This window comes from Camelus dromedarius, chromosome 16 (assembly GCF_036321535.1).
Source record: "Camelus dromedarius isolate mCamDro1 chromosome 16, mCamDro1.pat, whole genome shotgun sequence".
Taxonomy (NCBI): domain Eukaryota; kingdom Metazoa; phylum Chordata; class Mammalia; order Artiodactyla; family Camelidae; genus Camelus; species Camelus dromedarius.
The window spans coordinates 15,502,785-15,515,723 of NC_087451.1; the positions used below are offsets into that span (position 1 = coordinate 15,502,785).

The following is a 12,939-nucleotide window of genomic DNA, read 5'->3' on the forward strand; positions in this document are numbered from 1 at the left end:
AATTTTATTAATTAGAACTTACCTTGTGGAAATGCTTTCAGGATAACACAAACACACCTTTAAAGAATATTTTTTCATCATTGGTCATCTTTGCAATAAATCTAGAAACAGCCTAAACTCCATCAAATGGAATATGGTTAATTAAATTATGATTAGCTCATAAATGAACACTAGGCAGTCATTAAAATGGATAAGATAAGTTTTTACATGTCGGAGAGGTAAAAAAAGTCTACTGTGTAATGTGTAAACAAAAAACATGACGTACGTGCCTCTACTGATATGAAATATGCATAAACGTATTTATATTGCTACAAAAACAGAAGAGTAAGCACCAAATTCTTAACAGTAGTTTCTTCTGGAAAATTGAGTTATGAAGGATGAGGACAGAGAGCCTGATGTTTTTGACTTTAACTCTTCACTCGTAAAATTTTGTTTTGTTTTCATTTTTATAAACATAATTTCTAATGAAAAAATTTAGACCAATGGATATTTCCATTTTAGGAAAAATAAAAAGAAATACCAAAGGAAATACAAAGTCTCCACTGTTAAAAACCCTAGAATCTTGTCATGTAGACAGGGTACTGGAAATCAGTGTCTCAAATTATACTGTACTAGGTCTGGATTCTCGTGTGGGATCTTTGGGTAAAAGCAGGCTGAGGACGCTGCTGTCAGAGGAAGCCTGAGGGGAGGATGTGCTAACACTTGGCACCAGGCTGTGATTTTCCATATTCCAGTCAGGATAAAATCTCTGCTGGTGGATTTTTGGGGACCCCGGTAGGGAAAAAAAGGGTACTTCCTATAGGACCGTGAGCCTTCCAGGATACAGAGCTTCCTGGGTTCCACCTCCATCTGGAGTGGGACAGGTAGGTAGGACAATTGACAACTAGCCAAGGGTTCTGGTCTACAGAACCTGCATTCCTATTATCAGCTGGAGCCTTTTTGGGGAACAAGAAGTCTCACTTCCTAACAAAAGTCATCTTGCTCAAGATCTAAAAAGGACAAGGACACTTGCTATGGTTACAAACCCCTGAGCCATCCTTCACACAAGGGCTCGCTTCCCTGTGAGCACTCGCTGCAGGGCGCCCTGCACATCAGGGTTCCGGAGGCTGTAGATGACTGGGTTCAGCATGGGGCTGATGACAGTGTTGAGGATGCCAATCCCCTTGTCCTTGTCCGAAGCCTCCACTGAGCCCAGCCTCATGTAGCTGAAGACACCTGTGCCATAGAAGATGCCCACCATGGTGAGGTGGGAGCCACACGTGGAGAAGGCTTTCTTCCTGCCCTCTGCAGAGCGGATCCGCAGGACTGCAGCTGCCACATGGATGTAGGAGGTGACAGTGAGAATCACAGGTGCACCTGCCATGAGGATACCCAGACCAAAGAGCAGCAGCTCATTGAGTTGGGTGCTGGAGCAGGAGAGCTGGAAGAGCTGTGGGAGGTCACAGTAGAAGTGGTTGATCACATTGGGACCACAGAAGTTGAGTGTGGATATAGCTACAGTGTGGGTCAGTGCATTGCTGAAGGCACAAGCCCAGGACACAGCCACCAATATCCTCTGGACTGTCTGGCTCATGTGGGTGCTATAGGTGAGGGGCCGGCAGATGGCCAGGAATCGGTCATAAGCCATGGCTGTCAACAGGTAGCAGTCCACCCCAGCTAGCTGATGGAAGAAGAAAAGCTGTGTGAGGCAGGCTGCATAGGGAACTGTGTGCTTGTGGGACAAGAGACGAACCAACATGGAGGGAACGGTGACGGTGATGCACCCAATGTCCAGCACTGATAGGTTCCCCAGGAAGAAGTACATGGGCTTGTGGAGTTTGGGTTCCACCAAGATGGCTGCCAGGATGCTGAGGTTGCCCCCGACCGTGACCAGGTAGGCAAGGAGGAAGAGAACAAAGACAGCTGGCCTCAGCTCTGGTGTCTCCACCAAGCCCAGCAGGACAAACTCGGTAACAGCTGTTCCACTGGCCCCAGGTTCTGGCTCCATGGGTCCCTGTAAGAAGACATCCCATAGTGGAAGGGATCAGTCTTCCCAATTTAGTTGTTCGGTAAGAATATAATTGACTCACTTGCACATGTCAAGACCCAGGGTAAATCCCCACGTGTCCTAGTGAGTATTTTCCCTCTCAGGCCACACCTCACTCATTAACCCTCTCTGTCTTCACCTAGAGTCCTTACCCAGCTTCCAGGTGAGTTGCCTGATGCCACGACTACCTTGGACTTCCCCCCTTCCTCATGAAGGTACATAAATCCTTTCTTCCTTTGTTCCCTAGAATCAAGCAAAGAAGTCCTCCCACCAACAACCTGTATGAGAAGATTGGGGAAAACATAATGCTAAAGTAAAAATGGACAGATAGTCAAATAGAAAGGGACAGAATTGATCAGAAGTCCTTTAAATTTAAAGAAATACATATCTGGCCAATATCTAAGCAAAAAAAATGTAAAGATACACAAAATTAGGAATTGAAAAGTTCAAAAATTAATCAAAGAATCTTGGAATACTATCTGCTCCTAAGTTCAAACAATGAATAAATAAACTAGCTATAACTGAAAATAAAATGGAAAAAGTAGTAGATCATGTACTTCCACTTGTAGGCTCCAAGCTCATATACTTCTTAGACAAATTTTTTTTAAGAATTATAATGTAATATAAGCTTTTCTTAACTTAGAAAAAAATGAAAGCCTTCTAATTTATATCTTTGAAGTTAGCAAATCCTGATGCTAAAATGTAACAATGATAGCAAAAAAAAAAAAAGGAATTATTCTACACCACCCTCATTGGATAACAATGTATGGAAAAATCCTAAGTACAATATAGGAATCCACATTATCTAATAGATTTTATAGGAGAGGATTGTTTAATAATAGCAAATTTATTAATATACGATAGCATATACTTTAGCTTAAAAAGAGGAACATTTTCTAAAAAGGCAGTTCACAAACATTGACATACTTTCCTGATGTAGAGAAAATAGAGAAAAAATGTGCGTGGTTACTTGAAGCGAGTGTGTAGTTACACCATTTCACGTGGCAGGCCACGTCTGCTGCAGATCTGAATCATTCATGATGGTGAAGTAGTAGTGATTTTTCTATTAAAATCAGGAGCAAGGAAAGCAATGACCTTTGTTACTTCAAGTATTTCTCATTACTCTGAAAGCTTTAGGCAAAATAAAAATTAAATGCTTAAATAATGGAAGAAAAAAGAGCAGAGAGCAGAAGGGGCACCCGGGAGCACGCTCACCTTGTTACAGGTGCAGAAGCCAGAGAGTGTTCTGACGGAGGAAAGTGAAGCGGGCGCAGCTCTGTGCGGGCCCTAGCCCCGGAGAGCAAGGAAGGGGCCACATATAAGGAAACGGGTGAGAGAGAGATGAGATCAGCTCTGTTGTGAGCTGCTGCCCGTTGCAGTGCCATCCCTGGGGACCTCAGAAATTAGCCCTCCCAGGGAGGGTCGAGGGCCTGGGGAACCACAGACCAGTAAACAAGCCCAGGTCTCTGGTGAGTCCAGTAATGATGCTTCACGGCTTTGTGATGCTTTTGATTTTCTCACAAAAGGCCAACTCTTCTTCACCGCTCATACTGGCTCCGTGGGGTAACTAGAAGGGGTTATTAATCGCGTTCATCACACACTCAGGGCAATGAGGTCCTGAGAGGCTCCTGAAGTCACCCATGGAAGCGAATGGTGGAGCTGGAACTGGACCAGAGTCCAGACTGAGAGCTTTGCTCTCCCAGACCCCTGGCTTAAAGAAAGAAGAGCTTTGAGCAGAGAGCCGCTGACTTCCAGGCCTGCCTAGAGCTGGGGATGAGATGAGGCACAAGAAAGAAGACAAGGGGGAGAAGCCTGCTGCAAACTCAGTTTCCTAATGAGCCCTCAGAATGCGGTGCCTTCTCCCTCAAGACCTTGTTAGTAGGGGCCACTGGGACCACATCTTGGGGGTCCCCTAATGATTCTGAAAGTGGCAATAGAAGAACCGAGTTGTGTTATGCCCACCATAATGGAGAAGTGCACTTCCTTAGCTGTAGGACCCCCTACTCCTCATATCTGCCAGGGCAGCCTGGTGCAGTATTGAAAAGCATGGACATGGTCTCCAGTCAGACTCATTTGTCCAGCTATTAGTGGTGTGACTTAGGACCCGCTGCTGAACACCTGTGGGCTTCAGTTTCCTCATCTGTGAAATGAGAACAACATCTGGACCCCTCAGAGTCGGTCTGAGACTTAAAAAGGAAATAGCATGCTTCAAGTCCTTGGCAGGGAATCAGCAAATATTAATAATACTAAAATAGCAATCATTAATATTTTCTGTGTTTTAGTACATTAGCTTAGTTGATCTTCCTAATAACTCTTTGATGTAGCTTCGTTATTTGCCCCACTTTGCAGAGGAGGAAACTGAGGCTCAGCAATGTCGTATATCTAGGATGTAACTAGAGCTGGAACTCAAACCCCGTAATGTGGTTTTACCAACTTCCTTTAAAACTTTCCATCCTCTCTTCTTCCAACTACTTCAGAAAGCAACTGTTGCCACATCTACACCCCTGTGACTCTGTCTCTGCCATCGAGATGTACTCTGATGTTAGTGCCAATCTTTTCCACCTCCTTCATGGTCAGGTAATATCCACTTACAGGATATTAGTCAATTGGGAAAGATTAGTGGCATATTTTCGCCTTCAGATGCTTGCTGTCCATCTTACAACGTGCCTAGTGTCTGTAATACAGTGGATGAGTCCAAGAATCCACGTCAAAGCTGTGCTCATCCTGTCCCTGCCCAGTCCTCACCTCCGGACTCTAATTCTAATTAAAAGCTGCTACCATCCAGAGTATGTCTCTCCTACTGTCTCACTAAAACAGCTCCTGTCTGCCCCACAAGGCATCATAACATGTTTCAAAGGTACAGTCATTAAGACTGTGTCCTATTTTTGAGCAAAATTAGAGAAATGAACCAAAAGAACAAATTAGAGAATTTGGAAATAATATGTGGGAATTTGGTATGTGACATGGGGGAGCCAACAGAGCAGTAGGGGAAAGGACAGGCCTTTCAGTAAACAATGCTGGGGCAATGGATATCCATAGGAAAAAATGACATTAGCCGTCTTTCTCACTCCTTGCACGAAAATCAGTTTCAGGTAGACAAGATACTTATACTGAAGATTAAAAATGTCAAACTGTGGAAATAGTCTATGGAATATCTTCATGATCTTCTAGGAGCTCAATCATTCTTAAAGAAGTCCAACAAGCATTGATCATTTTTAAAAGACTGAGAAATTTGCTTGCATTAAAATTTAAAATCTCTGTTCATCATAGGGCAACTTTTTAAAAGTGAAAAGACAGTTACAAATGCAAAGACATTTGCATCACATATAGCTGTCCTGGAGTATCCAAAATATATCTAAGACTTCTGCAACCAACAAGAAAAATACAAGGGATCCAGCAGAAAATAGGTTAAAGACATGAAGGAGGATTTCACAGAAGAGGAAGGGAATTTAGGAAAGGAAGTTCAGCCCTATTTGTGATCTAGCAAATGCAAATCAAAATCACACTGGAGACACCATTTCACGTTCACTGTATTGGTCTGAATGAAGAAATGAGGTAACAAGTTTTGATGAGAATATAGAGTTTTAAAAAATATTGTACACAACTGGTCAGACCATAAAGTGGTACAAGCACTTTCAGAAACAATTTGATTTTATCCTTTAAATCTGAAGGTGCATGAATTCCATTTCTAAATAGTGGCCATAGAGAAATTCTTGCATGTGTGCACCAAGAGATGTGTACCGGAGTGTTCACAGAAGAAAAATACCTTCAAATAGAAAAGAAATGATAAACTGTGGTGTATTCATCCCATGCAATGCTAAACAACCTTAAAAAGTAAACGAGCAACAGTTGTGGACACTAATAGAATGACACAAACATAATAATAAGTGAAACAATCAGGTCAAAGAGGAATAACTATTGAGCAATCTCATTTATAAAGACCAAATACAATGGCAAAATCCAGATGATGGGCATGTGGGTGTTCCCTGTATAATTATTTGAACTTTATTGTGTGCTTGAAATTTTTTACAATAAAATGTTAGGGAAAAATAGTCTGCCATTAAATAGAGGACCTGGCTACACATCTTGTTATCAAATATACCAGTTTTTATAACCTTTGTAACCACTTCTAGGAATCTGTCCTAAATGTAGAAGAGCAAAAATGAGGGAAATTTTAAGTAACTTACATACCTACCAATAAAGGAATAATCAAGAAAACTTTATATTCACCATCGCTTTATTGCAACTCTCTCTTATTTGACCTAGTATGAGTCTGGAGGGGAGGCTAGGGAGGGAATGGCACCTGGAGATGAGCTCTCCTGTGACATTCTACCCATTGTCCTTGGACTTGGGCGTATCCACTCACTCTGCCCTCTTCCCGGAAGCTCCACCGTCCCTCACGTAAATGGACCTCAGTGGGACCCTCCCATCACTGCCATCTTCATCTCAATTCTAAGGCGAATTAACTTTCATTCTCAAGCTGAGAATACCACTGCATATATCACATTTGTATATAAGTGTTTTATTTATGAAATACATTAAAAATAAAAGTGGAGGTGCAAAGTACTATTAATGAAATAAAAATAATCAGAAAGATACTGTAGACTTTTTCAGTTCTGCGGGGAGCTGAAGTCGGGCATTGCAGCAAGGTCATCCTGTTGAGTCACATCTGTATCACTACCACCTTAAAGTAAATATGGTGCAATTGTCATCATTAGCATCTGTCACCATCAGTCCCAGTATAAATTAAATGGTCTAAAAATGCAAGCAAAGTTGTTTTCCTACCAGCTGATCTCTATTTCATGAGGGCTTTGAATTGCCACATGCTTACATAATGAATCTTTTTTCTTTTCCTTGATAGTAAACTGAGTTAAAGTAACGTCTGTTAACAAACAAGCCAATGTGCCCTGGAGCTGGTAACTCCTCTCAAAATAAGGATATAGGAGAAGAATATGAGTGGGGGGTAGGAAGAATACTTGTTTCCCCTGTCCCTTAGATAAAACATAAGCAACCTGCACTTTCTTCATGAGATGACAAGGAATCCAGTCTTGAAAATGTAGACTAGCAATGGATGAGACAAGATCCTTGCACAAATTGGGGCTACAAACTACTCAGGACATAGGACAAAACTCAGAGATGCAGGGACTGGGTTGCATTATTATTTATAATGGTGGAAAATTGGAAACTAAATACCCAGTGGTTAAGTAAATGTTGGCAAATGCAAATGATAGAATATTAGAAAGTCACAAAATTTTGAAGAATACATTATATTAAACTCAAAAAAAGTTGCAAATTAAATTGTATTCAATATCATGCCTTGTGTAAACAAACAAAAAGATTGTGTGTGTGTGTGTGTGCACCCTTTTGTAAATAGGGGGAAACATGATTTGGTTTTGTGCCTGTTGAACCTGAGGTTCCTGCAGGATGTTCATGTACAAATATCCAACACACAGTTAGGTATGAGAATCAACAGCTTAGCATCTGGGATGGAAATAAAAATGGAGGGTCGTCAGCATGCATTGCCTTTAGGTGCTATGGGAGTATAGAGGCAGGGCACCCAAGCCAGCCCAGGGGTGCATGCATGATTTCCTGGAAGAGAGAAGACCTGGGACAAATCTTCACGGACAGAGTTTCCTGAGTTAACAGGGTGTGAGAAAAGAAGACCTTCAAGGGGGAGAACACAGCCTTTGCTCTGTCAACAGGAGAATGTGCAGGAAAGGGTTCCATTTGGGCTCCGGAACCCAGAGGTTCCCTTCCGTGGACAGCTGTCAACAGAGTTCTCAGCTCATCCTAATTCCCTGCCAACTCCTTGCCATATGGCAGTCTTGAGACACTGTGAGGCTCTTCCATTGATCCTGCAAAGAACTTCTCTCAAACTTGCTGACGAGAGCCAGGGGGAAAGCTCCCTTAATTAACAAGGAATTGTTAATGGTTTTAGTTGATGCCTAAGGCCTCTTTGAGGAGTTAGCAAAAGTAGAGCAGTCCCTGTCTAGAAGTTATTCCAAATCTTTATTTTCCTCTATAGTGTTGGGGACATGAGGCTAGAAAACATTTAGGGTCAGGCTACTAGAGGGGCTGGAATTATACTACAAAGCAGAGAAAGGGCAGGTTATTTCTTAGAGCAGGGAAGCTTGGTTTGAGGATGGTTATAATGAGCTGTGACGGGAGATGTGAGGTGACCTTGTGAGATGATGGAGGGGATAAGATGAGGCAAATCTTGCCCCAGGCTCCACCCTCCTCTCAGCCCCACATTGCAGGCAAAGCTAGGATGTCACAAGTCCCTGCTCCTCCTCTCCCAAGGTAGTAGGTGCGGCTAAACCAGAAATCCAAAGTATCAACTCCATCCCCAAAACACTGTGACCTTTACTGCATTTTAAGACTTTCTGAGATTCATTTTAACTCCGTGAAGTGCTGATAACAAATGCCGGTCCATAGCAAGTGCTCAAAAATATTTCTGTTAAATAAATGAATTTTGCCATATCCATGAAGGTCATACTTGAAAACATTTTAAGAAAATCCAAAACATTTAAAAGAAACTAAAGATAATTATGTCTGTGGCAAAACCAAGTATTTATCTGGCCCTGGCTCCTCCTGGAAGATGCTAATTTCTGAGGCCCCCAGGGGTAACAATCGGGTGGAGAAAAATCCCAGAGTGAGGATGATGTCAGCTGAGTTGTTTGTCTCTTTGTCTTTCTGTTCTTTATAAGCTACCCTGATGTGGAGGTCTGTGGGCCAGCATGACTGTCCCTCCTCTTTGCCCAAGAAGTGTCCGCCCCTTGACTTGGTAAGTGCCATCTCAAGGCCCCTCGCTGCACGCTCCCAACTTGGTTTCCATAATTCAAGTGAAGTTCATCCTCTGGGCTCTGGAATGTATTCTCCCTTCTCCTGAAAGATCCAGTTGGACGCGGCTGCTTGAATGTGTGGGTTAGAGACAGGGAGGAGTCAGTGATAACTCAGGTTTAAAACCTCCTACCTGGAGGAGGGCAAGGCTGTTAGCAAAATAGTTAAGTCAAGAGCAGATTGAGAATGAAGACCAGTTCAGATCTGGAGAGACTGGGGTGATGGTCAGAACATGTCCATGCAGAAAAAGCTAAGCCATTAGATGGTGCAGTTAACCCATTGTGGACTTGAGGACATTATTCTAAACATTAATCATCAGAAAACATTTTCCTCTGCTCAAGCCTTTTGCTCCCTGGGGAGCTCCAACTCCAGCCTCTTCCTGTTGGGAGTAGACTCCATGTGAGTTACTTAAAGATCTATCCCTCAGCCGGAGGTCAAGGTGGATCACTGTGTGTTTTATTGGTGTGACCACTAAGGGCTGGGGAAAGGAAAGCGTTATCTCAGTGATCACGTGTGTGTGTGTGTGTGTGCAGGTCACAGCATCGTAAAAGCCTTATTTGCTCATCAGATCCATGATAGGATGTGTGTTGGATGATGTGCAATTTGACTCAAGAAACAGAAGAGCAAAAAGGCAAGTGATGGTGGAGTTGGAAGCAGAAGGGAACTCGGTTCTGGTATCTGCTTATCGGGCGTGTGAGAGAGAGCTTCACTGGGCATCTAGGGAGGCAGCTCAGGAGGTATCCACTAAACCCACCTGGAGCTTAAGCCTGGAAACTCATGCTGTTCAAAACTCCTTTTACATTTTTCTTATTCAGTGAAAGGTCAGTACTGTGGAGCCCAAATTTCCTAGACTCTGTATGGAAAAATGCAATATAATCTTATTATTTAGAACTTCTAAAAGGCTGATAGTCACCATCTATGGAGCTGGAAATGTGCCCAATGATATCCCCTCATTCAGTTTCACAGTTTTTTTCCTGAAAAGTCCAGACTAAGTCTCATGGCTTCACAGGTTCATCTCTTAATAGTCTGGGCGATTGTAGGCATCTGACCACTGCCATCACATATGTTGACAAGTGTACATGCAGACTGCAGGGACACAGGGTTGAGGAGAGCCCGTTTTCTCCCACCCTTCCTCTGAAGCCTCCATTCCAACCCCTGGGATCTTACATACCCAAATTGTGGCCACACCACCATGGCTTGGAATTTTCTTCTTGGCATTTTGGTTTCAGGAAAAAGAATCTTCCCCTTTCACTTTCAAAGATTACATTTGTTTCCCTTTTTATGTCAATTCATCGATCTCTGTTTGAGTCTGTCCAACGCCCTGTTCCAATCCATTAAGAGTCAGATACATTGGAGACTAAACAACCTGCTACTCAAAACCAATGGGTCAATGATGAAATCAAAGAAGAAATTTAAAAAAAAAGCCTTGAGATAAGCGACAATGGAAGAGTCAGATGTATTAAGTCTTTTCTTATCATGTCTCAGTCTTTTAACTCTATTAAATGTTATGTGTCCTTACCTCCCGGCCCTCTCCTGGACTTTGCTGCACTTGGTGGTTGCTGTAAAGATCTCATTCTCCTTTTGCCACCATTGGCACCTTCTAGCTTTGCTCAGTTCAGTTCTCCTGCAGGTGGAAGAGAGCCATGGGTCTGGGAGCCTCGGGAAATGATTCAGTTGTCACCGAGTTTGTCCTGCTGGGCCTGACGGAGACTCCAGCTCTGAAGCCCATCCTCTTCGTCATCTTCCTATTTGCTTACATAGCTACTGTGGGTGGCAATTTCAGCATCCTGGCTGCCATCCTCACTGAACCCAAACTCCACACCCCCATGTACTTCTTCCTGGGGAATCTGTCCCTGCTGGATGTCGGCTGCATCAGTGTTACTGTCCCTGCCATGCTGAGGCATTTCATGTCCAATCACAGAAGCATCCCCTATAGATCCTGCCTCTCACAACTCTTCTTCTTCCATCTCCTGGCTGGGGTGGACTGCTTCCTGCTGACCGTCATGGCCTATGACCGCTATCTGGCCATCTGCCAGCCCCTCACCTACAGCGCCCGCATGAGCTGGGGAACCCAGCAAGCCCTGGCGGGCATGTCCTGTGCCTTTTCCTTCACCAATGCACTAACCCAAACTGTTGCTTTATCTACTCTTAAATTTTGTGGTCCCAATGTGATCAACCACTTCTACTGTGACCTCCCACAGCTCTTCCAGCTCTCCTGCTCCAGCACCCAACTCAATGAGCAGTTGCTCTTTGTAGCAGCAGCCTTCATGGGTGTGGCCCCCTTGGTCCTCATCGCTGTGTCCTATGCACATGTGGCAGCTGCAGTCCTGCGGATCCGCTCTGCAGAGGGCAGGAAGAAGGCCTTCTCCACGTGTGGCTCCCACCTCACCGTGGTGGGCATCTTCTATGGCACAGGTGTCTTCAGCTACATGAGGCTGGGCTCAGTGGAGGCTTCGGACAAGGACAAGGGGATTGGCATCCTCAACACTGTCATCAGCCCCATGCTGAACCCAGTCATCTACAGCCTCCGGAACCCTGATGTGCAGGGTGCCCTGTGGAGGGTGCTCACGGGGAGACAGCCCCCCAAGTGAGATCCCTTCCTCTGGCCTTAATGAATGTCATGGTTCCGCTCACTGCTTCCAAGAGGTATTGTGGTTACTGCAAGTGGAAAGTGAATACGATGAAGTCGGATCAGGGACTGGTTTAGGAAGGAGAGTACAATAAAAAAAGATAAAAGCTGGTACTTATATCGTGATTCCAACATGCCAGGCCTCTGTTAAAAGTGACTGACATCTATTAAGCTATTTATCCTCTTAACAACCCTGTGAGATAGATACAGATTTACAACTTACAGATTAAGACACTGAACCTCAGAGAGGTTAAGTAACTTCCCCAGACAGCTAATGAATGTCAGAGCTGAGATTTGAACCTAGTCAGGCTATGACTTGAGCTACTGCCTCTCAAAAGTAATAAATCTTTTCAAGGAGGAAGGGTATCTCTAAGGTGGGATGGACAGATGGGCAAGAAAATGGCCAGAAAGAAAAAAAAAAGATCAAGAAGATCAGTGTTATAGAAAGAAAATATTAAAATAAAATGAAAATATGAATTAAGAAGTTTTGTCCCTTTAACATTGACAGTTTGTTCTGGAGCAGCTGGTAGAGGTTGAGGGAATTACTGGAGGCTGATTTCAACAAATAAACCAACAAAAAGAGAATAAATATTTAAACTCAAATCCGAGGGAATAGGTGCTTTTAGAAAAATCATAGAGACGAGGTAGGATGTTGGACCAGCGCCAACAAACACATGAAATGAAGTTAGTCGAGAAAGAGACTTGGCTCACTTAAAAGGGTCTCCTTGACGGACTGAATGAAGGCCTTTGCCCTCTCGGACGTAAGCCTGAACCAGCCTCGCCCTCTGCATTGCTGGAAGGAGGAAGGCACTGCATTTACTCAGTTTATACCTTTATTCAGCTTTTTCCACAATGCAGTAATAATGCACATTTATTGAAAAATTAGAAAGTACAAAAATTAAAATTACCCATAAGTTCACCATTCAGAGATAATCATTATTGACATTTAGCATATAATTGTGACCAATTTTTTTCCATTCCCAATATGTATTTGTAAAAATGGAATGATTCTATCCTTAAAGCTCTATATCCAGCTCTTCTCACTTAATAATGTAGATGGACCTCTTTACAGGGCATTCAGTGTAGAACTTTCTCCTCTTTTCTCTAGATTGCACAAATTTCTTTGAGTGGGAGGAACAAACTGGACTTAACTACCCTCTGTTAGTGAATCTGTGTTGCTTCAAATAATCTTGTTGAATGGCTGTTGTAATGAGCCTGAAAAGAACCTTTTTTATTTTTGAATGGATAGGTTCATTGAGTCTTTCCCCACTGATATGAAATGACCCCTTCACTGTCTGCTAAATATCCTTAGAGCCTGGGGTCTGTTGTTGGACTCTCTGTTGCACTGGTTAATCACTGTGGTATTGCAAGTTCATACGTGGTTGTCAAGGTCTTTCTTGCTACTCTTCTATCGCTAGCGTTGGCCTGTCCCAGCCTTACTCAT

At 43.2% G+C, this 12,939-nt stretch overlaps 2 protein-coding genes across 2 annotated transcripts; one reads left to right on the top strand and one right to left on the bottom strand.

Moving 5' to 3' along the window:
• Positions 1-1,039: 1,039 nt before the first annotated feature.
• On the bottom strand, positions 1,040-1,999 carry LOC105103678 (olfactory receptor 3A2). Its single transcript, XM_010997288.3, has one exon. The coding sequence runs from the start codon at positions 1,985-1,987 to the stop codon at positions 1,040-1,042; it is 948 nt and encodes a 315-aa protein (XP_010995590.3). The 5' UTR covers positions 1,988-1,999.
• An 8,510-nt stretch (positions 2,000-10,509) lies between these two features.
• On the top strand, positions 10,510-11,457 carry LOC105103679 (putative olfactory receptor 3A4). Its single transcript, XM_031469529.2, has one exon. It carries the CDS (start codon positions 10,510-10,512, stop codon positions 11,455-11,457), a length of 948 nt encoding a protein of 315 aa, XP_031325389.1.
• The last annotated feature ends 1,482 nt before the right edge of the window (positions 11,458-12,939 follow it).